This window comes from Anser cygnoides, chromosome 12, assembly GCF_040182565.1.
Source record: "Anser cygnoides isolate HZ-2024a breed goose chromosome 12, Taihu_goose_T2T_genome, whole genome shotgun sequence".
Lineage (NCBI taxonomy): Eukaryota > Metazoa > Chordata > Aves > Anseriformes > Anatidae > Anser > Anser cygnoides.
Genome location: NC_089884.1, coordinates 9,719,124 through 9,747,062, shown reverse-complemented (window position 1 = coordinate 9,747,062; position 27,939 = coordinate 9,719,124). Strand labels below are relative to the sequence as shown.

At 41.7% G+C, this 27,939-nt stretch overlaps 1 protein-coding gene across 4 annotated transcripts in view; it reads left to right on the top strand.

Moving 5' to 3' along the window:
* The first annotated feature begins 288 nt into the window (after positions 1-288).
* The window catches only part of CMTM4 (CKLF like MARVEL transmembrane domain containing 4), a 39,467-nt gene continuing 11,816 nt past the window's right edge, over positions 289-27,939 (top strand). For all 4 annotated transcript variants that reach the window (XR_007165291.2, XR_010834345.1, XR_007165290.2 and 1 more), the window contains exons 1-2: positions 289-900; positions 19,663-19,839. Coding sequence is in view for 1 of the 4 variants with exons in the window: in XM_048069000.2 (XP_047924957.1) it covers positions 715-900; positions 19,663-19,839 (363 nt within the window). In the remaining 3 variants the exon portion in view is untranslated. The remainder of the gene's footprint in view (positions 901-19,662; positions 19,840-27,939) is intronic.

Below are 27,939 nucleotides of genomic sequence, written 5' to 3'. Positions count from 1 at the left end.
AGGGAAAGACAAGATAGTTGAACAGTTGGAACACAGTACGACTCATTTTCACCCGTGTGTGAAGTTGTTTTTACGCTGACCCATCGGTCATTAGAAGCAAAACTTGCCCGGGGGCCGTGCGGGCGGGACGAGGGAAGGAGCAGACCGCCCTCGTTCCTCGGCCCGGCCCCGGCGGCCGAGGGGTGGCAAGCGGGGCCCCGGGGCAGGTGCCGGGGCCGGGGCCGGGGCCGGGCGGGCCGGCTAGGGGCGGGCAGCGCGGGGCGGGGCGGGCTCTCCCCGCCCTTTCCGCTGAGCGCAGGGGGCGGAGCGGCGGCGGCGGCAGCAGCGTCCCCGGCCGGAGCTGCCCTGCCGGGACCGGCACCGGGACCAGGGGAGCAGCGGAGCCGCGGGGCGGCCGCGCCGCCGAGCGGGCTGAGGGCGGCTCCGGGCCGGGTGGCGCGGCCCCGGGCACGGCGGCTTCTCCCTCCCCTCAGCGGGGTGAGGGCGCCCCCCGGCGGCGGGGCGCTCCCGCTCCTCCTCATCCTCCTCCTCCTCGGGGCTGAGGCCGGGCCGGGGCACGGCACCATGTGGCCCCCGCTCTCCCCGCGCCTTTCCGCCTGACGGAGCCCCCCGGCCGGCCCGGCCCTGCCCTGCTCTGCCATGCAGCCGGCGCTCCGCTAGGCGCCGGCTGGAGCTCGTAGCCCGCTCCCTCGGCACCGCGGCGGCACCGGTACCATGAGGAACGGCGAGGATTTGGAGGGCTTCGATGGCGAGGCGTCCAGCACTTCCATGATCTCGGGGGCCAGCAGTCCCTACCAGCCCACCACCGAGCCCGTCAGCCAGCGCCGAGGGCTGGGCGGCCTCCGCTGCGACCTGGACTACCTGCGGGGCACCTTCGGCAGGATCAAGCTGGCTGAGGTGGTAGGTACCGGGCCGCCCCGAGCTCCCTTCCCCGCCCGGCGGCGAGGTGCGTACCTGCGCCTGGCGGCCGCCCAACGGCCTCCATTTCAGGGCCGCCGCGGGCGGGAGCCGCGGCTCGGCGGGGGCAGGGGGGTCCCGTCCCCACGACCCCTCAACCCGGTGCCCCCTCAGCCGGCGGGGCGCTGGGTGAGAGAGAGCCTCGCCCCGGGCTGAGGGTGGTGGAGGAGCCTTTGAGGTACCGGCAGCCGCCGGGGTTTCCTCAGCGTGCGGAGCAGAGTCCGAGGCGCCTCAGGGGCTGAGCCCGAGCGGTCACCGCGGCTCCGTGCTCGGCGGCCTGAGGGACGGGGCGGCCTTAGGGTCCGTAGGTACCCCGAGACTGGGCTGGTTGAGTTAAAACCCCACCCAGCACGCCTGCTGGGTCCCGTCGCGTGTTCTCGGATCGCAGGGCTATCAAAGAAACACCTCTCGGGGCTGTGCGCTTGTCCAGAACAACACCAAACAACCCAACGCAACTCAACCCAACCCAACCCAGCCCGCTGTGCCCCACCTGCGAGCTGCTGAGCGGCAGCGGTGTGCCCGGGCTGGAGGGGGAGGACAAGGATTGGGGTTGCAGAGCGGGGCCAGGTGCGCAGTGGGGGCCCCGTGTTCCTCAGGTGGGGGCCTTGCGGTCAGCGGAGGGTGCCTGAAGCTCCCAGGAGGTGCGGAGCTGCAGCTGTGCCTTGGCCATGCCGGTTAGCTGGGGTGCCTGCGAGACTTCGCTTGCGCGTTCATTACATTTGCTTTTAGCAGGCTGAAATTCTGTTGGTTGCACAAAGTGGAAAGAAACCTTAAAACGCAAACAAACAACCCCCCAAATGCACACCTGAAGTTCTGTTAGTTGCACAAAGTGGGAAGAAACCTTAAAACACAACCCTTCCCCAAACATGCACACTCCCAAAAAATCCCTGAAAACATTTTTCATTTTCAAAGAAAACATATGCTGTATTTGTCCGGATAGTCTGAACAGCTACACTGCTCAGTTTGAAGTCCTTGTGAAGCTTAGAGCACCGTAATAATTTTATGTGTAATAACTCCTGAGGTTTTACTGTTGATGATGCTGGATGCATGTCTTCATCTGATCAGACTTGAAAGTTGCGTTGTTACTAACGTCTTTGAAATTAGCAAATGCACTTTTAAGGGTGTTTTAGAGCAGTTATGAAAATGGCAGTAAGTCTGAAATAGATTTTTAAGTAGTTTCTTACAGAGATGCTACAAATTGTTTTCCTTTAATATGAGTAAGTTCTTTGAGGACAATAACGTTAAAAAGGAAAACTACACTAAAAACCCACCAACTTTTAAATATTTCGTGTGTATTACTTCATTGTTTAAAACCACTACTAGGTATTGTAAGACAAAGCTTGCAAGTACAGATTTCATGTAAGATATAGTCCAAGTGTACTAGGTTCAGCAGTGAGCACAAGTTTATGGAGGGTTGTGGTGATGAGTCTATAGTCCTTTTTACAAATACCCAGTAAAACTCAGGATTTGGAAGTGCAATTTCTTTTCTTCTCATCTCCACAGTGTAGAACAAAATCTGTGGTCCGCAAGTGTTAGCAATGAGCATTACATGAGTAGGCTGAACGACAGGGAGCAGCTGCATTTGCATTGTGTATTTTCGGGACTGAAGCCAAAGAAGCTGTCATCACTGTGCAACATCTACCTGTCCTGGAACTATTAAAAACGATCCAGGTGGTAGAAGTTCTGGGGTGGTGCTTCCTAATATGCTAAAATAATCTGCCCTCAGGATTTTTATTTCTGTTCCTACTGCTGATCTTTGTAGTACAGTAATAACTTCGGCAAGTCACATGAAAAGCTTTTAATTAAAATGAGTGATTATTGATTGTAAGTAAATCTTTTATTATTAAACTCTGATACGTTTGGAACAAATACGAAAAGTTTATGGAGTACGCCTCTTAAATTTTTAGGGCTTGTAAATAAAATTAAAAAAAAAAAAGTAATGGTAAAAACCATACCATGCTTGACTTAGAGACACGGGAGTTTTCTTGTCTGTTGAACGAGTATGTTGCAACTTCCAGTATGTTGTAGGAAGGCATACGTGCAGATGAGTGTCTTTGGAGGAACTGAGTAATGTTTTGTGCCTTTTTTTAATGAGTGGCCTGAGATAGCACACATGGTGTATATGGAGTGTATGAATCCAGTGGGTCAGAAGTTGACAAAATAGCTAGGATAGGATGGGAGCCTATGTACCGTCGCAACAAATTTAGTTTCTGTGTGGTTGTACTCCAAAGGAGCTGCGTTTAATTTGTGGTAATGACTGGTAGAGTAAACTACTGGATTTTGCAAACTGATGGTAAAATGAGCAGTTTTGGAAAAGGAGGAGAAAGAACACGTTCCACGATGCTCTTAATTCACTTATTTGCCTAAGATAATTATTTTTGTTGTCGTAATGCTTAGTAATACCTTCAAAACTACTGTGGGAACTGATGTGTATCACAGGCTGTCGTACAGCACTCTGACTCATTTTTTAAAATGAGAAGGAACGTCCTTCATTGCACAGAATAAAACCTCAACAAAAATTGGTTAAGATAAAATGTCTCTAAATATATTCTAGTAAAAGAAAGTAATGCTGCAGGAAAGATTACAATGCACAATGACATGTTTAATGTCAGGATTTGTATTAAAATACATACATGATTGGCAGACAAAATTATCAGTTGAAGACAAACATTGCCACTTACTGTAATCTTTGGTTTGAAGGACTTTCCACAGCTTAGCTCGTAGTGCCATATGTGACGTGTAGCTGTAGGGCATTGTGGCTGAAATGGCTCTTTTCCAGGTGCCCGTTTTTGATTGTCAGAAGAAGGAATAGGGAATGGGGGAAAAAGCCAAATGCCCAAAAATAAAGGCATGGGGACTGCAGGGCTCTGTTACTGGCTGTAGGTTTGTCTGTATTGACTCAAAATACCAATACAGGAGTTGTTGCGAGCTGAAAAGCAGCATGATGTTTTAGGCATGTGGGGTAGTTTAAGCGCTGCTGGATGTGAGAAGAGTTCCAACTCATTTATTTGTATCTCAAGAGAATATGCCTTAAACTATCCTTTAAAGGGGCAATGTCACAAAGGGTTATGATAACGTTAATGATTCCTGTAGAGTATTGTGTGGCACTTTCCCAAGACTTAATTAGGCTTTCATTTCTGGAAGTCAAGGAAAAGGTTGAACAGTATTACAGGGTGTTTCTGTTAATTATAAGTCGGGTATTAAAACTAAGGAAACTCTTTTAATATTTGGAGTTTCTCATGAATATTCAAGGCTAAGCTTATTGATAAATAGTACATATGGCTGATTGCTAAAGGTTATTGGTGTTAAGAATAGCAAGGAAGTAACAAAAAGTCCAATGTAGAAGAGCATGGTATTGAACTGATTTTCGCTTTTTTTGGACACTTTGCTAAGCCTGTAAGGTACTCAGCAGATAGTGCTCTCACCTGTGTCTTCCCATTTTGATGAGCTAGCTCTCTGTGCTTGTTTGGCAGCGAGGGGAAACCTCCTATGCCACTGAGGCTGGGCAGAGCTGTGAGCTCTGTAAAGAAGCAGCTGGCAGGAAGGAGGGTGGTGGGTGTTGGACCCGATCAGGAAAGGAGTTTTCAGGGGGCTGGGGAGGCTGACAGACCTGATCGGATGTCGTCTGACGAGGAGGAGGAAAACAGCACGAAGGGAAACGAACAGGGAGGACTACTGAAAGTAATATGGGGTGTTGATGTTTTTGGGATAACGAGGATATGAACTGGAAGAGGAAGGCAAGAAGAACCTGGTACACTTGTGCACTACACACAGAAATGCTTTTCTGTTTGGGAAGGTGAAGTCTAGGTGGGAATTGTCTCAGCTGGCTCTCCAGCATTCAGATGGAGCAGTACCTTGCCGTGCAGCAGATGTGGGAGATTATGTAGTTGTCCTTGGAGAGCAGAGCAGAAAAGCTCTTTAGAGTTTATTTTCATTACTCTCTGGCATGGTTTTATGTTTCTCATGTTTTTAAGGGCTTTAATACTTCCCATGGAGATTATTGTACAATCAAGCAGATATCCCTGGAAAAGTTTTCTATGAACATCCTCAAATGATTTGTTACCTTTCAGTACTTCTGCCCTTTTTCCTTGAGTTTCCTAAAGAGAATCTCCTCTTCTGAGTGTGCTTGCTGAAGAAAGTTGTTTTCTGTATGAGGAATTGGGAAGGGCCCATTGCTGCCATCCAAAACAGATGGACCAGTTAGCAGGTAGCACCTCTGCACGGGAAGTTGTTTCACTTTAGACGAGTGCTGCTTTTTTTATTGCTTTGTTTTTACCTTCAGCTTTTCTAAATGCATTGTTATATTTCCTTCGTTGCTCTAATACCGTGTCTTTGAGAATCTTACTGTTACAAGAGTTGAGTGTAGAAATATACTTACCACCGACGTTCCCATGGGAAATGATGACTTCCCGTTGCCTGCTTCTCAGTTTCTTTGGGAGCCGTAGTTCCTGGAGGGCTTTTCCTTGGGTCACCAGGTGAGGTGTGGAAAGCAGGCAGGATCCTGATGGGAGCCTCATTGGTTCTCACCAGGGTCCTGCTAGGTATTCACAGGCACTTGATTTAAGGTAAAATAACTGGGGCTTGATTTGAAAATTTGAAAACATGGTGCTTAGCTAGCTCTTGCGATGTTGGCGGTGGTTAGGAATGGTTTAGCTGGAGCAGTAAGATAACAGAGCTACAGGAAACCTTTGTCACGTGCTGCCTTGGGAAAGGGTGGCATTTGTGGTAGGCAGTGGTGGCCTCCCTGCCCCGGACAGCACTAGACTTTATATTTGTAATGTGCCTGTTCCAAATGCTACAGAAATCCATCAAAGACTCATGTTAAAGGAGATAATGCTTCTGCTTGGGAGGTCTCCGAGCTACAAGTTGCTGATGAGCGTACTGGGAAGCATCACTGCGTGCTTGCTCGGGTCTCGCTCTCTGTAGTGTGTGCTATTGCTTGGTGGTGGAGGCAAGATTTTGGGCTAAATGCAATCTGGTGGGAATAGCAGTTCATATGTTCACAATTTTCTGAATAAAAAGTTCCATCTTCATTGGTGGAGAGTATCTGAATGTTGGAAAAAGTTGTTCTGTGGCTTACTATCATTACACGTTTCCAGATCCAGAAATTGGTTAAGGCCAGGACTACTCTGCCATTCCTTGCTGTTAGAGTCTATCGCAATGAAGAAATCAGAATTGAAAAGGCCAGTAGTATGTACCTACGTGTACGTCAATAAGACCCTTGAGAGTTCTCATTGTTAATTACTTTAAAAAATAGCTGTAATTTATGTTCCAAGTAGTAAGGTAACTGCTAACTGCTTGAATCAGGTTGAAGACTAGTCCCTGGTGCTCAGCAGTCAGTTTCATTATCGCAGTGTTCCCGTGCCTTCAGCTCAGCCTCTTGCTCTGATGACTGCTGGAGGGGAGGGTCACTTGGGTGCCCCAACCTCCCGCCTGCCCCAATCCAGAGCTCTGCACCTTGTGGCGTGTCTCACGCTTGTCCTTGTTCCTCGGTGTGGCTGCGGTGCTTCGCTGCAGCTGCACAGCACCGTGATTCCTACCCTGCCCTGTTTAAGGGCTGCTGGGGCAGGGAGCTGTGCACCTTACGGGCGGCTGTCTGTCTGTCTGTCTGTACTGGGCAGAGGTTGGCAGCTGGCCACTGGGTGCTGTTATGAACACATTGAGACTACTTTCACATTAGTTGTTGGGAAATATCGTTGTATATGAGTATGGTAGTACCAGCAGGAACAGGCAATTAGGCTGTACCCGATGGAGGTCAGTAGCTGACGTTGTCTGTCATGGACTGCGTGGCAGGGTCACTGCTCAGGTCACTGGTCCTGGTGGAAAGGTGTCGGTGGTCTTGGTGAGAACTGGAGCATTGCAGGAGACACCTGAGCCTCCTGAAGCAGTTTCAGTGTCACTGGCAACCTCATGCCTTAGTTTTTCCTATAAGCGATCAAGTTTCACCTTTAAAGTTAGCTTTTGCTCTTTTATTCTGCTCTTCTGAGGTATGCAAGCCTTTTCCGTTTCTGGTGTGTGAACTTTGCTCTAGCAAATTTATAGCTGTTTGTTCTTGTGTCAACATTGCCGATTTGCATAACCACGCTTTGCTCCACGTACTTTGAAACAGCTGTCCGTGCTCGGTCACCTCGCTTCACAAAGCCAGGCGGGGTTGTTGTGGACTCTGCTCGTCACTGGGGCTCTCTGCTCCCCTGCAGCCTGCCTGGGCACCGCCTGCCGCCTGGAGATCCATTTGGAGGAGCACAGCCCAGGAGAAAGCAGCCTGCAGGGGTGGCATACCAGGGCACGCGGTGACCTTGGTGCTTGTCACGCCTCTGCTGGGAATACCTCCCCTGCTGTGTGCTAGGGTTACGCTGGCAGTTCAGAGCTGTTCCACTGCATCTTCCGTGTTTTATTCTGTTCTAATTTCCAAACAATAAATTGGCATTTATATAAGAAGTGCTTGTGACTTTGCTATTGTACACTGAGCGTAGATGCTTGGTGGTATTTGTAGCTCATTCAGAAAATGGGAGTATGGCAGTAGATACTGGTGATCTTTGGGATCTCATCTTAGAAAAGCCTGTCGTGATAATAAAGGATAACATTTGTAATAGGCACACATGCTTAGAAATCCTATTTAGGTAGAGCATGTCTGTACAGTGTCTCTGAGACTCCTGATTCCTCTTTGGAAAGTTTTCTCTTGAAAGGTTATAGATCGGCGCTGCTGTGTGGTGATATTTTTATACTGACATTTACCACAGAAGGAAGAATGATGAGATAACACTGTTTAGCTTTGGTTTTTATTGTTTCTGTGTGCATGTGAAGAAAAGGCTGTGGCTGTCATCCAACAGCAAAGCAAATGGTTTTTGGTCTCTTCTGTGATGTCCCTTAGATGCAGTCAGGCCATGGGCCGTTGTCCTACTGTCATTAAACTCCAAATTCCAGTTTCAGATTTTTCTCTAAGATGGTGGATAGTTTCAAATTCTGCTTTCAGAAGAAAATTCTATCGTCTCTGTAATATGTATGCTTTATTTTCCCCCCTACCATTATGAACCACTTTAAAAGTAATGGGTACATTATATTAATTGTAGATGCTGCAATGAGAACGATAGTTCTAATGGTATTATGATTTGGAAGGCAACCTTCTTTTCTTGTAATCTTTCTGTTAATCTCTCTGGTTGTTGAGGCTCCCTAGAGATTTAATTATCATGTAACATAAGAAAAAGGACTAGAAATTTAAGAGGCTGCATTTTTCTTGTAACGTAAGCAGTAGAAGAGGAATCAGTTCCTTTCGATACTAGTTAATGCATTGTTTGTCAGTTCAACTTGATAGTCATCACCCCATGCACAAAGTTGTATTTCAGAAACACCTACCTTAGTGCAACAAGGTGCTGAAATTGTTCTATACATGCAGTGAGTAGCCATCTGAATAGAAGACTTAACAACGGGTCAAATGCTGTTAGTCTGTAACGGTAGCAGTCACTATTTCTAAATTTGATCTGAATTAAAAAAATACACCCTGACTTAAACAAAAAATGCAAACTCACCTAGTTCTCAGATGGTTTGTGTAGTCAGTTGCTTCTAAAATATGGAAGTGATGTTAAGGTTTCTCTGGAGCCTGTGTCATCAACTCTGCAGATTAATAGGAGAAGGAAAGCAAAAGCCTGCTACACAAACCTTATGTAGAGTAGATGTAAGAACAAACAATTATGAATAAAGATGGGTCCAAAATGTTACTGACTGAGGGCAAAGAGGTCTCAGAGCTGGCATAGCACTCTCCTGGACTGAGAAGTCTGCGCAGTGTGGAACAGCATGAATCAAGTGCTACATTCCCCGCGGGGATCAGGTCCGAAGCATCGTTTTATTTAGTGGGTGTCCAGGATGAAATCCATAGTCACACTGCAGCATGTTGCTAGAATAGCATAATAGCTGAAATGGAGTTTCAGGTTAGCAGAGTAACTTCGCAAGTTTTTATCTAATCGTGTGCAAATTAAACTGGGAACTATAATTTCCAGTGTCACAATTTTGACTCTCTGATCCAAAGGCTCTGATACTCGGTGTCCTGATTTGCGGAAGAACATAATGATGTATTTTTACTTAAGCAAGTGTCTTTAGATTTGTCTACAATTAAACTTTTTTTTATATGTAACTTGATATTCAGATGGTGTTTGACATTTTTTTGAAGTTTTCTTTAGCTTGCATGTATGTTCACAAAGTGACCAGCTTGCAAGCCAGTTGAAATGGTTCATGATGGTTTCTTCCCTTAGAGCATGGCTTAAAAGCACAGCAACTGTGTACCTGGTGCGTGGAAATATGTCCTGTACTTGGATCTGGTACCTACAGTGGCACTTTTGGTGTAACTTTCACTTAGACTAAATGTTCTCATTTTCAGATGCAAAAATCTGGCTATGATATAGCAGTGCTCATAACAGCTTCTTGGGGTGTTCTGCCAGTTTTTTTCTGAATTATTTTATGAATCAACTACAAGTGTTTCCATTTCAGTATTTTTCTATACTTTTAGGACATTTTAAACTGAAATGTGCATGCAAGAAAGCAACAAGCACATTGTGAATATTATGAAATGCTGAAGTGTTATGAGTCTTCAACCTTTGGTCACTTTTGTCCCGTGAAATTCTTTTCACACTAGTAATTGATATTGCCACTTGACTGTTGTGAATACATTTATTAGGGGGTTCATCATAGGGTTTTTTTCATCATTAGTTTCTTCTAATTGTTGCGTTTAATGCTCGGAAACTTTTTAACTGATGCAGATGAAACCTTTCAGGGAGTGTGGGATCTTTTGATTTTATATGATGGTATCACATCTTCCAAGTATTTAGAAAAAGGCACTTCTCAGAATTGTAGGAAAGTTTCCAAAGGCCTTGAGATGTTCAGTATGTTTAGTTCACAGTGGTGGGACGATAAGAATCGTGACCAAGAAGGTCAAGACGTTGTTGCTGGAGTTGTAAGGGTTTTGTGGTGTTAACGTCATTTTATAGTCCTCTGTTTGCAGTGCGCTGAGTTTGTTTGCAGTCTTTAGGCAGATCTGTTCTTGAGTTATAAAATCATGAGTAGGTGGATTTGCCATTATGCAATGCAAGTTTGTGGGTTCCTTTCTATTTTGGGTGAGATATTACTATATAACGGCTGTAAGACAGTCTAAACAGCAAGGCAGGCTTGAAGGTTTCATGCATTCCCCGGTACAGCTGGCAGTGCTCTTTAATGTTCTGGCCTACATCTATTTTTTTTAATGTTCTGTTTTACCAGTATGTCTAGACTCTTTTTGCCTTTTAAGGCATGGCATCTAAGGGGGCCTTCAGATTGCAATCTTGGGAACGTTGGGATTGCAAGGACATTTTGCACCATTTCCTTTAAACAAAAACAAGCTCAAAAAACTTTAATGGATTCTTTAGGACTACTTTAAGTTCTTGATTGTGTTCTCATTAAAATTCCTTTCTTGTTTTAGTATTTGTGGGATGTTTGATGTTTACTTACAATTAGGATTAAATGGGGTTTTAAAGGATACAGACTGATTCTGATAGTCTTAAAATAGAACTTTAACTTACTTTAAAATTGCCGAACAGGCTAGTTAAACACGGGGCCATACGGATCAAATACCTTGACAAATTTTACGAGTACACCTTTACTTTTTAAAACCAATTCATTTATCCTCCTGTTTCTTACAGAATTTACAGTACTGTGTTTTGATATTGTTTTGACTAGCCCGGTTTCCAACACTGGTTGGCGTTTGAATGCGAATGGGAACATGAAGCCAGTTCAGAAGAGTTGATTTTTCTCTGCTTTAAGAGCTGAGTGGAGAATTCTCAAAAGTGAAGGAATAGCCAAAATGTTTATACTTTATTTAAAAATCACACAAGCCTCATCTCAGTAACGTGTTGTGTTCCAGCAGAGAGAATGTTTGTACCTAACATACAGAACATGTGTGTGCAGCCTGGAGACAAAAATAAGGTAATGCTATGTAGCCAGGTTTTTCAGTAGCAAAGATATGATAAGTTATGGGTTCTTACAGCTTGGTGTAACAAAAAACATTTCATTGTTCTTGAAGTAATAAATGCTGAAACAAAACCAGTGACTTTTGGTGCAGCTAACAATTACATTAGTCAAAAAGGCAAACAAGAGTTACCATTTCTTTTAACGAAGGATGCATCTTCCCTTGTCTTGGTGACTGAAAGTGAGGGCAACTAAACTTTTCTTGAACTCATCTGTTAAGATAGAATTTTTCCCCTGTTCTGTTTCCTTTAGTCAGTTTTTACTCTGTGTTACTATTTTAATAAAGCCCACATGAGTAAGACTAGCAGTAAATGGGACTTCTGGAAAAGTATTTTATTCTTCCTCTTTCCCTTTTTCTGCCCCCATAAGTGCAGCTGCCAGTGGCTGAGGAGGATGCAAAGGATTCAACGTATTATATTTAGTGCAGCAAAGAAGAAATGTGTGATGTTTTCTAACCTGTTCTTACTTAGCATGTGTAAGAACATACTATGCAGATGCCAGTCAAACTGTGATAAAATTAGACTTTTAGAAACTTAGCTTTACACGTAAAGAATTTCCACTTTTCTGTTATGTACGTGATTAATTACGCTTTTTACCAGCACTCCAGCATGCTGTCCTGAAATCTGACATGGGCATACTGCAGCGGTGGGTCCATAAGAGCTTGCTCGTTGTGCTTTCTGCCTGGCATGGGCACAGGTGTGCCAAGGCTCACAGAGGTGTTCGGGGGGATTTACTGAGGAGCCTGCTGTCTTGCAGCAGGCAGTGCCGTTACGGAGACTAGCTTGTAAAGTTTGGGAATAGGAGAGAGATGGCTATAAAAAGCTGGGCTTGCGGATATCCATCAAAATGAGTGTGAGACAATAGGAAAACTAAGCCTCAAATATCAGGAAACTGTGAAAAGCAGAGGGAAAACCCACTTCCTATCATCGAGTATTATATGTGCTTTCACTGAAGTCATTGGCACCATTCAGTGTACTGTAGGTACAGAATAAACCCTTAAATTTGAGCTGTTCCTGGTTATATAGGAGTTGTGCGTAATAGATATTTCTACCTTTCCCATTCATATGCTGTAACTTGGTACATTAGGCTTTTGTTCATTACTGTCTTGCAGTATCTGCTGCTTATGAAAATACGTGGAATTAAAATGCACAGGAATTGTAGTTCGTGGGGACCAGGGGTTTAAGTTCCTATGGAAAGAAGTCAGTGGGAAATCATTTTGTATGTTTTGTTTGCCTTTATCATGTACGATCTTCAGATGAATGCCTTGTGGGATGGGGTTGTTACAGAACTGTTGATGGGCTTTTGGTTATAGGACAGGTGGTGTAGTGCATTTCTTTTGTGCCTAATCTGGAAGGTACGTTTCAATCTCATTTGGATTTCTGCGAGGAAATTTAATGTGCATAAAACAAACATCTCTTCATAATGTGCCTTGGCTTCAGGTTCTGCTCGGTGGTTCTTTCGGTCATCTGACTGGATAAAAAGGAAATACAGCTCAGTCAGAGTAATCTATTTATTCTTCTTTATTACGAAGATGTCTGTGTTTTAGTTGGCTGTAACTGAAGAAGACAAACTCGCTGTCTGTTCTGCAAAATCATTGAGCAGGGCTTTACAGGTGCCGCGAGGTGACTCCTGCTCCCCAGCCTGTCCTGGCTCGGGGCACTTCTGGTGCTGGTGTGCACTCAGCAGCCGCCCCTCTCTTGTCGGGGGGAAGGCGATGGAGGTGGCTGTGGCCATGGGGGTTTGGTGCCTCAGCCTGAGGCCACTCTGTGTGGAGCAGGATGGGGGTCTGGTAGTGCAGGTCGTCGAGACTGCCCGTGCCTGTTTGTTTCAGAGGTGCGGGGCTGTTGCTGATGCTTCAGGGAAGTCATTGCAGACGTGGATTAAGCCAGCTGCCTTTTTTCCCTTTTGAGATCTTGGTGAAGTTTCGTCTCCCTGAGCCGTTCGCAGGGAATGGGGAGTTTTGGTGGATTCGGGCGTTTTGCGTGTAGGTGGCCACGAGCCGTGGTGGCACTGGGGTGGAGGCAGCATGTGGGGGGACGTGTGGCTGACAGCGCCAGCTCTGCGGGGGTCGGCCAGCCAGGGGGTCGGGGCTCTTGTCACCACGCCTGTCTCCGTGTTGGTTTATTGCTTGTAATGCTAAAGTGGGTTCGCTTGGAGAATGGTATTAATGTAAGGTGGAAAAAAAGTGACTTGGCTTAGCAGTAACAGGAAGAACTTTTTTTTTAAAAAAAAAAAGCCACCAAAAAAACCAACATAGCATAAACTATTTCCTTACTACTAAACCTACTGTATTTTACAGCATTTGAACTGGAATTGGCTTTGCATGTATGTAGCACAATAAGAATGTTTGTTGAATAGGTGTGTCCAAGCAACAAATACAACACTGCACCAATCATATAGAGCAGGAAATATGCCACTACTTTGCCTGTGTGGGTTTCTTCCATTCAACACTCGATGGTTAATTTCACTTTCAAAACTTAAGTATTTCAGGTTTAGCCAGCTGATAATCTCTTCTGTTTAGTTTAGTTCAGTCCAGTTAATTTCTTTCTAGTGTTAGTTTTGATGTACTTAGTGTTTTGAAACAAACTTTCTGTTAACTTTGTTAAAAAGTTACCCTCCTTCTTAAATATGGCTCTTATAATACTCCAGCAGAATGTTTCTGGCCTCAGAAATATGTTCTATATTTAGAATTGGTCTTTCGCCTAAGCTGAGGAAGGGAAGTCAGCAGTAGATGAGTCTTTCAAAGGTTATAGAAAATTGATGGAGGTGGCAAGCTATCAGCTGATTTAATGAAGATCCCACAGTATTAAATGTGCTGAAGTCTTGCCATGTTACACCCAAAAAGGAACTAAGAAATAGTAAAAACTTGATTGCCGCTACATGCAAAACCCTAGAGGTGCAACAAACATCTGAAGTTTGAGTGTTTTGCTATTATTTCTATCATCACCACCAATACCAAATACAAGTTGAATTCAGAGATCTCACTGAGTTTCTCTGAATTTTTCCATGTTATATTTTGTGCCATTAGAGCACAGTTTAATTTATCCAGGGTGCTGAATTACTTGTGCTTGCTTAAGCTTCCTTCTCTGGTAAACATCGTTTTCCTAAATTTTCTTTTAAGAAAAGTTTAATACTCATTTGTGATTTAAAGCTCCTTGCAGTCCAATTACCAGTTAATAACACATTTCTTTTAGTCTTAAGGATACAGGCTAAGAACAGGCGGGAAATCAGTCATTCTTCTGCTTAGGGTAAAAGATGGTTTCCTGCTGGAGAAGCAGTACTGTGTTTAAGCCATATGATCCCAAATATTCATATCTGTGCCAGCTGTTTTAGATGTGGGAAATGCATGTGCTTTGCAAGGAATGAGACCCACTTGGTTTCATACATTAAGTTAGGACTGCTGGGCCAAGTAAATGAGAACAATAAATCTAGATTTTAATTCAAGAAAGTTTAACGTCTTCAGATACTTTAAGTGGTGTAAAAGCAATTTATTTCTTCTCAATCTTGTGCATATGTATTGTGCTGTACCATTAATTTAAACAGTCTGGATGTAAAAATGTCTTGGTAGTGTGACATTCTTACTGAAATTCTGTGGGTATTTTTCAGGCAGAAAAAATGCTGACCATTTTGTGGTTTTTTGGAAATCATGTGTAATTATGTCATTTAACCACACAATAAGGCTTTCTGTGGTAACGTTTTAGATAAACAGGAAAACTCTTTTTTAAAACTTTGTTTTCATTGCAGAACTGTCTTTATTTTTAGTGCAAAGTTGTTTGATGATCATTATTATTTATTCAAAATTAAAATATGATGTACTTTCATCTTTGACAGGAAAGATGCACCATTAGCAACCTCCTAAACAGTCTCTTTCAGTGTTATTGCTTGTCATAGCACATTTTCTCCATTTTGGGGAGATGCAGTGTTTTGTGCGACGTGCCTGTGTTGCCAAGAAAATGATGTAAATATAAGCCATTTACGTAGGCCTAAGGCAGATGATTTCTTCATTAAAGGCTCTTCTCCAGGGGAATTTACAGGAAAGTTGAGATGAATAAAATAATGGTATGAGGCTGATGCGCCTAAATCAAAGAACATTGAATCCCAGCATAGAGGCTCTCTTTCAAGAATTAAACGGCTCTTAATTTTAGTAGCTTCATCCCTTTCCAGCGAGGGGCTGCTTCTTCTGAATAGAGCCTTTATGCGGGGTTCAGTGCTCTGTAACAGAAATGCAGTAGCCTCAGATTGTACATGAATTGCCTTAGTGGTCCTCAACATCCCAACCAATAAAACTGGATAACAATTTAATGTTTGTTTTTTAATTTTATTAAAACCAAAAAGGCCCAGAAATCATTATTGGGAAATACATCTCATACCTAATGCCGTAGCTGGAGACTTCTCTGCCTTGTGTTAGGCAGCAGTGGGAGGTGAGGGATGAGGCGCTCTGGGAAGCTTCCTCCATCACAGAGCTGCAGCTGTACGGCACGCGCTGTGCTGTGAGCCTGGGCAGACCCACCGCTGTTCTCGGCTCACCCAGCAGCTCCTTTTTCTTTGTCCTGTTTTTGTTGACCTGGCTCTTGTATCTCCTGTGCTCAAGAGAAATGTGATGTTGCAGGAGGCCTAGGGTGCCTCAGTGTGGACCTGCGTGTCCAGCAGAATAAGCAGATGTTTCCACCGTGACAGGGTTTCATGCTGATGCAATACCTACTTTGCTTCTTTTGGGAAGGGTGGAAGTAGACGGAAAACTAGAAGCAACTATCAAAAAGGAAAGGAGAAAAAAAAATCAGGGTGGAATAGAAAACTCCCCAAAGTACTCACTGCAGAGAAAAACAGCTGAAAAGATTCATTTCATCCATCAGAGGAAACTTTCTCTTGACTCTATCCAAGAAAGCTGTAGCTGTGTCGTCTGTGGGAGGGAGGAGTAATTCATGTAAGAGGAGATCTATGCCACATTCAACTTCTCATTTTTCCTCAGTAAACCAACCTTGAAACTTCTGCTTGTAGAAAAACTTGTCAAAACTCATCGCTCTAAAAATATGAAAAGAGGTGTGCGACTCAAAAGTAAGGATTGCCTCCTGCACTGGGTAAATTGCAGTTTGCTTTTCATTGACTGGGGCCCATGCTGTGATACGGTGCTATTTGTTTTTTTAGCTAGTCCTGTCACTGCAGTCATGGGAGGTGGCCTCAGGCCTGGACAGATCCCATGCCCTGGTTTCCTGAGGGAACGCTGGCCACTTGTGTTATAAAGCAAGAGCAAAGTGTTGGCATCTGAGGAGTGGTTATTTTCCTCTGCTGCAGCTTTGTGGCTCAGTCGTGTGGGGCATTGCTGCCCTGGAGCACCTCCAGATGGAGCGTGGAGGCCTCCAGGGCTGGAGAAGCTGTCCTGCGGCCTTCGGCCTCCCTCTCTCCTCAGGAGGCCGTATGTGGGCAGCTCGTTGGGCAAGGCAGCCGTCGTACGTCTGGGATGGTGGGAACAGCGTAGGAAGATGCAAAGAAGTGACTCTTCATGTCTTTGAGCCTTGGTAAGCAGTCACCTTTATGTAGCGTAGCTAGTTCAGTAGGCAGTGATGGGTAGACAGACAGGCTATGGAGACAAACATAGGTGTTAGAAGAGATGTTTTCATTTCAGTTAAGGAGCTCGGTGACAGAACAGGAGAAAATGGCTAGCTCTAAACCTTGAATGAGTTCTGTCAGAAAATAAGCTGGGATAAAGACTTCTGGTCTGTTTCCAGTCTGCAGTGGAGAGCTCCTGGGTTCGTGCGTGTGATCATATCTGTCTGCTTTATGGCACGTCAGCCGAATGGTGTCCAGGGTGGCAAAATTGTATTAATTTGCTCCCTAACTTACACAGTGCATCTGACATGATTTATTTCATATGTTTAATAATGCAGTGAAAATGAATTATTTTCTTGCAATGTTAATATGCGTGCTTCGTTTGTTTGTTTGTTTGTTTTTTTTAAATGAATTTGATCACTAGATGAACCACGGCCTGTGACAAGCTGCTTGGGCTCATGCCACAGAATTTACACAACACTTTAGTAATGTAGCTAAGTCATGGGTTTGAGTCTATGATGTATTTCCTGTTTGTTTCATGTGTTCAGAGTAGTTTGCTTTTTCAATAGAAATAAAATTGGGTTTGTTTCAGAGTGAAATGGGCAGTGGAAGCAGCATTAGTGTGTTTTTAAAAAGATTTGCATCACTTGTAATTAATTGAAAGGATGTTTCTGGCAAATTTGTGAATGTGGACGGGGACAAGATTATCCCAGTTTTTCAGAGAAAATATTTCTTAATAAACACTAAAGTTTTTATGGTGTTTGCGAAAAGGGAAGAATCTGTGGGAGGATAGTTTGTTTGTGGTGATTAATTTTTATTTATTTATTTTTGTAATAGCATTAATTGTGAGACAAATAACAGATGGTTAACAGGAAGTATTATCTGTAGCTTTGGTAGGAAGGATGGTCTTTAGGTATGCTTAAAAATATTTTATTGAAAGAAAAATAGAAAGTGTTGCAAGAGAATTGTTTTCATGGGAGTATTCTTTCAGGTGTCCTGATCAACTCAGTGATGATAACTCGCATTAGTAGTGAACTATTCTACCCATGTTTTCAAAAGACAGATTCAGCTTTGCTGTCATAATCTCCATCATAAACTGAGGCAGTTGAGGTTTTCTCTGAAGTTTTCTGATAAAAGCTACCAATAGACTCATGCTGTCACAACCTAGGCCGCTGTACGCTAATTCTGGTTGCTGGTACAATTCAGAGCTGTTTATATTTTTAGAAAATTAACCTAATATTGTTTGGGCTTGTACTACTTTCTAGAGAATATTGCAAAATCATTTCTTTTAAAACAAAAATTTTAGAAGTGTTGTAATGTATCACAAGTAGTGGCAAGAGCACTGGAGGCTTCATTATATTGGAACATCTACAAGTAAAAATTTTGCCAGTTAACTGACTTTTAGCATTAATCCTTGATGTTGATCCCAATTGAGACATCTAAGATTTTCTTTTTTTGGATCTTCACGTTTTTTAAAATTGTATTCCATGTCATCTTCAGGAATGAGGCTTGTGTTCACAGAAAACGTGGACTTTATTGCATGCTAATACTGTAAAATGAAGCTGCTGTCTGGACAGAGCTGTTTATTTTTCATGCCATTGCTGAAATCATAATTGGAGTTTGATCCTGACTTTCTTTTTTTGAATGCTCAGTTTCACTGCATGCTGTTTTTTTTTTTTTTTTTCTTCCCATTCCATAGCTATTTAATGTTAAGGGTATAATCCAAAGTTAAGCATTTAGTTACTGGGTATCCATTCAGAATTTGTTTGGGAAGTAGCCTGCTCTATTAGCTGGCAAAAATTAGTATGGCATGTACCATCTTAAAGATGGCAGGCTAAATGAACTTTGAGAGACTTTATATCCTAGTGTGATTATTTTTTTAAATTTAAAATTGTTTTTGCTTTGTTTTAATCAAATTTTAAACTTAAATTAGCTACTGTGTTCTGAAGTCTATGACAAAGGAAGTGCACAGTGTTGTCCTTTACTTAGAATTACTGCTGATATTAGTGACAAAAATTAACTATTCTTTCAAAATCATTTTTCTTCATTTTGCCAGATGAGTTGATAGGAGGCAGAGACACAAACTAATGTATGAAGCATAGAAAGTGTTAGAAGAAAGTGTATCTGCAAAAAATATTATTGAAATTGGCAAAGAACAGTTTGGCAGAAATTGATTTGTATTGTGGCTTCTGTTAATCTTTCGTGCAAAATGTTCTAATTATGAAGTATTTACTCGGAGGAGACTATCTCTGTAAGTTCTTCGTCCTTAAATTGAAGTGGATTGACTAAGGTCTCAGCAGAATTTTGTGGTAGAGCAAAAAAGTGAATTCTTTGAGAAATTTGAGTGGGTTGGTGGGTGGGTGTTGTCTTGAAACACAAAGGAGAGCACTGTTAAGGCCTTCCTTGCTTTCATGGAAAGTGGGGAGAGGGGAAGAAAAGGCATCAATTCCATTGGTTTTCTTTTACCAGTTCAATTTATAGAGGAATTGGTTTGGAATGTTCTTTTAAATATCTAACTTTAATGCTCTCTGTAGATCTCAATGGTAGTTAATATTGGTGTGTGTCTTCTACATATTTTAGTTTTGTGCATTGAAGAGATAGTGATTTTCACTGTTATCCTAAAATGTGAAAACAGGCAGGCACTTTTGGAGGCTGGTAGAGGTCCTGAATTTATGCTATTTTTGATCTAGATTTCAAGCTCATTTTGAATTTTAAATAATAACTTTATTGAAATGTCTTTTACAATCATACTGTGTTAATACTATATAATTGAGCTTGAGGTTGGCCCAAAAGACAAATGCATTCCATCTTCAAGTTTTGGAATACTTTATCATGAGTACAAAATGAAATAAAATGTTTGAGGTACCGTTCTGCATGTTCAGCCAAAGGCCTGAAGGGATTTCATGAATTTCTGGGTGTCTCAGTCGCTTTCATGTTAGACTCCTTGTAATTTTGCTAAAATATACTTCGTTGAACAGGAGATATCCAGAAAGTCTTGCATTAATTTGCCTTTGTTTTTGCTCTCAGACAGTGCCCTGTTATAAACTAAAATCACACATTCCTTAGTGTAAACTGATCATGTTCCCAATGGAAATTTCAGGAATACTTGTGGCTATTTTCAAAATGTGGAAATCTATTTATATTTTTTCCACTTGTTTTTCTTCCTAGGTTTTGGCACTGATTGCATTCATCTGCATAGAGACCATCATGGAATGCTCCCCTTGCGAAGGCCTTTATTTCTTCGAGTTTGTGAGCTGTAGTGCATTGGTGGTTACTGGAGTTCTGTTGCTAATGTTCAGTCTAAATCTTCACACAAGAATACCACAGATCAACTGGAATCTTACTGTAAGTTCATACAAATCTTTACTCTGTTAAAAATGCCTGCAAAGCTGTTCTTAAGTTTGGTCTTTGCACTTTACTTTCTGCTGATGTTTAAGATTCTGTATGAGTACTCTTTATGCTGAGTTAAGTGTACATTTTACTTTGAATACAAACAGCAGAATGAGCTTTGCAACGTAGCAAGATTAAACTACATTAAATAGAACTAAAATTTTTTTCTGTTAGATTCTTTTCGGAAGGAAGGACTTCATGCTAATGCCAGTAATTACTGTTTGTGGATGAAGTGGATAAAAATGCGGTCTGTAGTTATTTAACTTTGACAGATGCTATGTTTACAGTAGCCTGTTGTTCTCTCCTAAGCTGTTTTCCATTTCAGGATTCTGGTGCTACATATATTTTCTTAAACAGATTAATGTAATCATTGGGTAATAGTGTGAAAAGTCATGTGCTTTTTGTGAAAATCAGGTGTTGAATTGCTTATGCACCTAACTATTAAACATTGACTGGCAGTGCTTAATGTGCTCTCAACTACGAGGAGCTTTAGGAAATGAACTGCTGGCGATGCACATTCCTTTTGTACAAGTCTCCATTTCCATGCTGTATTATGAGTTAAACTTTCAGATTGGTTTGCATAAACACAGGTCACAAAATCAACATGAGTCACTCTAGCAAAAGATCTGTCAGCCTAAGGACAATATTTATATCAACTTCTCTGGACAGTACAGATATTTTTGTGCCCATGTTCTATTTTATTTTATAACAGTAATATTCAAATGATGTTGGAGAACAGTCCCAGAGGTTTCTAGGCTTCCGTGTGATTGTTTTTTTTTCGTTCTGTTTTCAGTGTTGTTATTGCAATTTGTACATTTACCGTAGTTTTTTGTAAGCCTAAATGACTTCTCTAAAACAAGACTGGAATGTGGAAATAGATGATTCTTTGTACCCTGGGGATGCATGATTTATTGAGGGAACTCTTCCTAGGAGTGTTTGATAGATAGATTAGATAGAAGGATTGAAGACAGTGATGTGTAACTGTAGGTGGGGTAGAGCCAGGTGGCTTGCGAAACAAAACCAGTGGAGCCACAGGTATTTTATTGGATTGCCTTGCCTTCACTTCTTTTGTCTCCATTCTGCCAGTGTTATCACTGTTCGTGTTCACAGCAAGTTGAAAAGTAGCAACTGCAGAGAGAAGGTGGTCTCTTTCTGTTACCAGTCTGGTTGTTTAATGGGCATCACAACAGTCTGACAGGCGATACTAGCAACTGAAGACCATCTTTGTAAACCGCACAGTTCTGTGACATGCTAGTAAGGTGTGCAAGAGCATAAGTGCATCAGCGTCACAAGATAGGTGGTGGTTTTGCTGGTGTGATGAGAGTGGTCTAACAGTAAATGCTGAGTCAGCTTGTGGTGAAAGTAAGCTTGGCCAAGCCTATTTTTATCAAGAGACCGCTGAGTATTATGTGTGGTGTCCATGGCTGAGCTGAAGCTGGATCTCTGGAAGAGTCAGTTTAATAACTTTGCATGCCCTTCTGTGTGTCAGTAGCTTTTGTTCTGTTGAGCCCCATGGCATGCTTTTATAGTCAGTGTTCTTGTAGGCGGTATGCTGAATATACATAAATACAGAAGACTATCTTTTACTGCCTTTTCACCACAAAAAAAAAAAAAGGCAAAGCAGGATATCACCTGTAGTGTAACCTGATGCATCCTTTCAGCCACTCTGACTTCTTACAGGTCTGAGCGGCACCTTTCCAGTAGTGGAGTGACAAGAATTGCTGGTTTGAGTGCAGCATTACTCGTCTCTGCATAGCACTCGGTGTTAGAGATCTTTAGAGAAAATAGTACTTAAAAATGCAACTGATTTAAAATAAATAAAATGGTTTGAGCTCTTGGTTTAGGGGAATGGTCACACTCAATACCATACCTCAACATGGCGCAGCATGACATGGTCAGACTTTAACGTGAAGGACAAACGGAATAGTCTGCAAATGTTTTTCCTTCAGTTCGTATTGCTGATCAATAGAGATAAAAGTAAATACTTGTGATCTTGCAAGTCTCTTCTTCTGATTACGTATACCAAAGACCTCTAGCAGAAATGAGAACTTATGATGTCCATTAACTGATGAGAGCATCCTTCCTCCTGGGATTACTTATTTTAATAATCAGTAGTCTGATATGGCCTTTACTTTTAGAGGAGTGTGGGTGTATCTTCAATATTCAGGTAGAAGGAGTCTGCTGTTGCATGTACAGAGTGTGAGATTAACAGCTTCTAATAAAACCTGTGGGAGATTACTTTGCCAAAGTTAGTAGGAATTTAAGAATGCAGAAATGTGTGCTTTCTGCCTTAAAAAATGCTTATTTTGGCATTTTATTCCTTACAACTTAGCTGTATATTTATGCATTATTTGCCTATTCCAGTATTTCATACTTTCCTGTATTTTGACAGTTTTCATAATTTTGCAGCCCCTGTGAGACAATTATCACGGGAATTGCTTTCTGAACAATACATTTTCACACTCCTGAATGCTTTAAGAGAAAATCACTCGTTATGCAGAAATTCATGTAGTGCTTTTAAAAATATGTATGACTTTATAATGAGCATTTCCCTTGTGAAAAATCTCAGACTTTGCTTTCAGAAGTTGTTTGAGATGAAGAAGCTGTTGTGTGGGGGGGAAAAAAAATCAGTGTTAAATTAGGAAGAGGTCTTTCTTCAAACAGAGTGTGCACACAAACTCTCTAGGAAAACCATTTTGTTTTCCAAGTACTCCTTCATATTAGAAGACCAGACCATTAACTGCTATTATCCAACATGTGACTATTCCCTTTAGTACTTTATTAAAATTAGGGTTTTCTAATGTGTTATGGATATTATCTGCTGTCTGTGGTTAGAATGAACATGAGAATCTGCATCTAGCAGAATAATGCATATTTATTAAAATAGCCATTTTCTGTTTTTTATATTTTTAGCCATTTGGGAAATGAGCTTTGTTTTGATCCTAACTGGGGACGTGGGGACATGTTCACATTTTTCTGAGATAAACATGGAACAAACTTTGGAGATGGTGAGGTCAGAAAAGAACCGCGCTTGGGTGCATTGGAACAAGATGGATTTGTTACAGTGACATGAAAGAACAGTGACTTGCCCGTTTTGCACAGCACTATCAGTATTATGCAGAAATGCAAAAGTTGGGGAACCTGTCGGTGGCAATTTCTGTTTCCTTCATGCTTCACAGCTGAAAGGGAGCCTATTCTGCAAGGAGACTAGCAAGTGGCAGAGGGGAATTTAGTGCACGCTACAGCAGAGATTCCTGCTGAACCGATGAGCTGCTGCTTTGAAATGTTTGTATTCAGTGTTGACTAATAACTGAATCTTTCATTCGTTTTGTGTTTGGCTAAATTATTATTGTTTTTTAAAGTCATTATCTGAATCTCATATGATCCACAATGAGAGCCTGAGAACTAGCATCCAAGTGGTGTGGATGACATGACCCTCCAGCAGGGCTAGAGCAGGAAACTGAACAGAAGTGTTTGTGGTAACTTTGTCCTGGTGAATTTGCATCTGATTTGCCAGGCTTTCTGAGAATTCCTGTCTCTGCGGGGTGGAGCCACAGAAATGCTGCGGTACCTAAGATGACTAGGGGAGGGAGAGAAATGATGGCAAATAGCTGGAATTTGACAGCGTCTCTTAGATGACAGCTTGATGAGATAAATCCAGGTCATTAGACACATCGTTGTGTAGTCAACCAGCAAAATAGACTATTTATGTATACCAAAAATCTTTCAATAGATTTTGACAATTTATTTTTATTTTTTAATGTTCACTGCAACAGTGGAAGTGTGTTTTGTCTGTGTAGTTCTGAATACTGTTTGTCAATGTAGAGCAGCCTTAAAAATGAGGCACTGAGCGGAGCACAAAACAAACTAATTACAGTTCTGCCGGGCTTATTAGCTTGGGCTCAGTCCCTGGGCAGCACTGCTACAGGGAGGAAACAAGTCAGGTGTGTGTCTTTGAATACACAGATTGGTGGGTGTATTTTTGTGCTGCCTGAAAACTTATTTCATCATCTTTGCAGGTTTATTTTTTTCCCCCAGTTGTTAGGAAGGTAAAGCCTCGGGGGCAAGCAACTGACACTGAGGTAGTTGAAAGGAACCTTGAAGAGATGCCAGACTGATGAAGGTCTTTGCCAACCTTGGCTCTGAAGAGTGGAATTGCAAAGCTGAATTTTAAAGACCTTCATGGAGTAATCTTGATAAATTTTATTGTCCCATGACCTAACGTTTTGTTGCTGTTGTGAAAAAACATCTTGGTTTTCTTTGGCTGGCTTAGCTGTTGAAAGTGAAAGTGAGGGATAACTTATTTAATTTCTCAATTGTCAAAATAGCAATGCCTATTAAAGACGAAAAATTGGTATTTTATAAATTCAGAAAGATGCTCAGAATTTATTTCCTTCAGGCTTGTGCTCTTTGTGGGCAATTCTTATTTGGTGCAGTGTAAACAGTGTTGCATTATTCTGTAAGCAATACAAACACAAGCTTGAAATACCCAAAAGTATTACCTGGTTGGGTATTTATTGCTAGTAGGTCTGTTGCATTGTGAAGAAAACTGGTGGACTGTCTGTGTGCAAATTGTTTGTCAGAAAAATGTGTGGGAAGCAGCGAGGAGCAGCTAAGTAAGAATTGAGAGGGGAAGTAGGGGATCTCCGAGGAACCAAAATGAAGCAGGGATTATGGAAGCTTTCATTCCAGAATATATTTTGTCATTTACAGCAGAATTACTACATTTAACAGAGCTTGTTTTCCAACTCAAAAATAATTAGAAACAAGAAATAAACCATGTGAGTCTTGGTTTTGAAACCACTTCTTCCATTTCTTCAAAATCCTATCACGTTCTTGGCCTTCCTTTTGGTGAGCTGACTGAGGCTTTTGAAAGTCACTTCTTTTGTTTCATGTTTTTTTTATGTACTTTGCTTGAGATGCTGGCAACAGAACCTGTTTGCAGCAAGCACCAGACGCTTGGGACTGGAGGGAGACCCCTGAGACTGGCGGGCTGCTGGGGCCATGGTGCCCTGCGGAGCTGCGCTGGGGACAGGCGGCGTAGTCTTGGGCCGTGAGATGGGCACTGAGGCACCTCTGCACAGCTTGAATCCAGCCCTGCAGGTCGCTAGCATGTTTCTGGAACTGTGGGCCACAGACTATTTTGTCAGAGGGAAGTGATGTTTACCTGAACCTTGAATAGCAGAATGTGGTGTTTGAGTAAAGTCTCCCTTACCCAAGTCCAAACAGATAAGAAAAAAGAGATGGGAATTAATACCCATACAGGTAATTTGGTTCCTTCTACCTAGCACTTTTGCTTGAGGAAACCATTATTTCAATTAGTAATTCTTTTTTTTTTAAATGCTCATACAAAGTTTAATAATACAAATAGAGACTAACATTATGTGATTTTGACCAGGGATGCTTGGTTGAGAAGATTGACAGGTGTGTTTGTAAACTTCAGATTGATAGCTTCATGTAGGAACCAGGGGAAGAAGTTCCTGAACCATGCAAATAAAGTAGTGATGGGAGAAAAACTGGGGGCATTGTTTGTACTACTGCCCCCCCCCCCCCCCCCCCAAAAAAAAAAAAAGAAAAGCAACAGAAAAAAGAGAAAAACAGAGCTAAAAGGAGATGTTACTTTGAGCATTCTTTTGTTGAAACTAACTTGGGTAGCAACTAGTAACTTCTGTGACCTTCCATGACAAATTCAGGTTGTTGTTGAGATGTGCAGGTTTCTTTTCTAGATTAGTTATGTGGCAGCTTTAAACTCCATCTAAATGTAACCTAGATATTAGAAAGCAAATGACAAAAGCAACAGCTGGTTTAAAAATCATGTTTTTGTTATTAATTGTGATATGGCACATAGTACCTGGTCATTTGTGCAGTCTCTTACCACAAAATACAGGATAAAAAGGCAAAGCATGTATCACACTTAATATCTCTTGGAAGCTTGCATGCGTGAAGCCACGGAGAGCAGTTGGTAAAGGTATGTGGGTATTCCTGCCACCTCTGACCGTCAAGAGTCAGCTTCTGTAAACATACTGAACTGGAGGACTAGACAGAGACTTCAAAAGCTGATGTCCTTTGCAGCAGCTTTCAGGAGCTTTTAGGTCTGTTAGTAGCCCAGACTGATAGCACCAATTCTGACTTTTGATCTTTGTTAATCTAAAAACCATACCTGCTCAGGCCCTTAAAGCAAAATACCATAGGATGCTATCTCTCTTCTGATCTAGAGATTCCCACCTTTCAGAGCAGAATAAGCCGAACAAAACCTCACTCTACTTCAGTATAAAATGCTGTCTTGGCAGAAACGCACAAATTAAGATGTCTCCTTTGCCTTCTGCTCCTTCTGAGTGGGATAGCTAGCTGGTGATGGCAGTAGCAAATATGTGTCCTTGGATACTCTCCTTTGGATGAATGCCAGTGTTAGGACTGCTGGTGACTGAACAGAATGACTCGTGAGTAACTAGCAAGGGCGCGGAAGTCAATCTTTTCATTTTAAATTGTTTTGCAAAGGAGAAAGGGAACAGCAGCCGTCTAGAGTGGATTTGATTCAGCTCATAGATTTTATTCTCTGTTATGGATGGCAGCTTTGTACAGTGTTTTATGGCACAGCATACTGTCTCATGAGGTTGCTGTAATTTCAGCAGAAATTCTTTTATCCGTGTGATGTGGTTTTTACTTTGTCTATAAATATAATAGTAAGAACTTGAGCTACACCATGGCCAGATTTGAAAGAACTCATCTTTTTTCAATTAGCTTATTCTTTTTATTGTCACGATTATTCATTTTCTTTTACGTGGAAAAAAGCTACGTTATTTTAGGGAGTGTCCTTTGCTTCTTGAATTCCTGCTGTAGTTCATTCTCTTTTTGTTTCTGCTCTGATTCCTTCCAAAACCATTATAGATTTTTTTTCTTTTATCTTTCTTGTTTAAGTACCAAATTTTGGATTAAAAACATCCCCTGATGTGTGCGTTGGTGATTTTACCATTATGTACCTATACCACAATGTTATTGATGTCATTGCTCCTCAAGCTCCAAACAGTCTGGCTTGTGGATATGAAAGTTGTCTTTGTTTCAGCTTTTTAAGAGACCAGTCCTACTGTGCAAATGTGAACCAATTATTGATTGCATTCAAAGGTTTTAACCTAAACAGGGAAAATGAAATGGCAGAAATGAAAAAAATGGAATCACAAGATGGAATAAAGTATTTAGATTTGAATTGTTGAATTCTTTGCAAAGACAAATCTGATATTCTTTGTCGAGAGTGCAAAAAAAATACAAACACAGTCATGATGATGAACTTTCAAAGGCACCTGTATCTTTGATTTCCTGGAAAAATCATGACAAAGGCTTCTGCAGTTACTTTTCAGTAGTATTGCAAATTCTGCAGTATCTCAGACTTGTTATAAGAAGCCTTCAAGTCAATTTGTAGCATGAAGACATTTGATGTCTGTTATATTGTGGATAGGTCTAACAATCTTGCGTATTCTAACCTCCTTTGACAACTTGATCAAGCTGGTAGGTTCAAAAAGTCAGAGGTCAGCAGGATTAATTGATAAGTACGTCTGACCCTGTAAGTCATTCAGCATTGTGTCATCCATTTAGCCATTTTTAAGTGTGGTAATGAAGTACAAAGTGTGTCTGAAAAAGAAATCTGGATTGTAAGAAGTAAGAAAATGAATATTAAACGTGTCTTTGGCTGTTTGTTCTAATGGTACCTTAGAGTTAAAATTTACTTAATTTTGAATATGACTTTGGTCTTAACCTTTCAGCTATTGATTTTGTTATGCTTTTAGTTTTGATGTGCTTTTCTATGCTTTTTTTTTAATTCAGCCAGTATTTCTTGATTATGTGAACACCATAGTCTTCATGTACACAGCTCAATCCATTTAATATTCAAAGCAGTTTAGGTTCTTTGATTTATACTGTGAGAAATTTTATCCTCCTTTCAAGTGATGTCTGTGGCTCTATTCTGTACCCTGTCCAATTTTTCAAGATAATTTTAAAAATGTGGATAGCAGAAAAGAATGCAGCATTCCAGTGTCCCTTACAAGGGTAAGATAACCACCT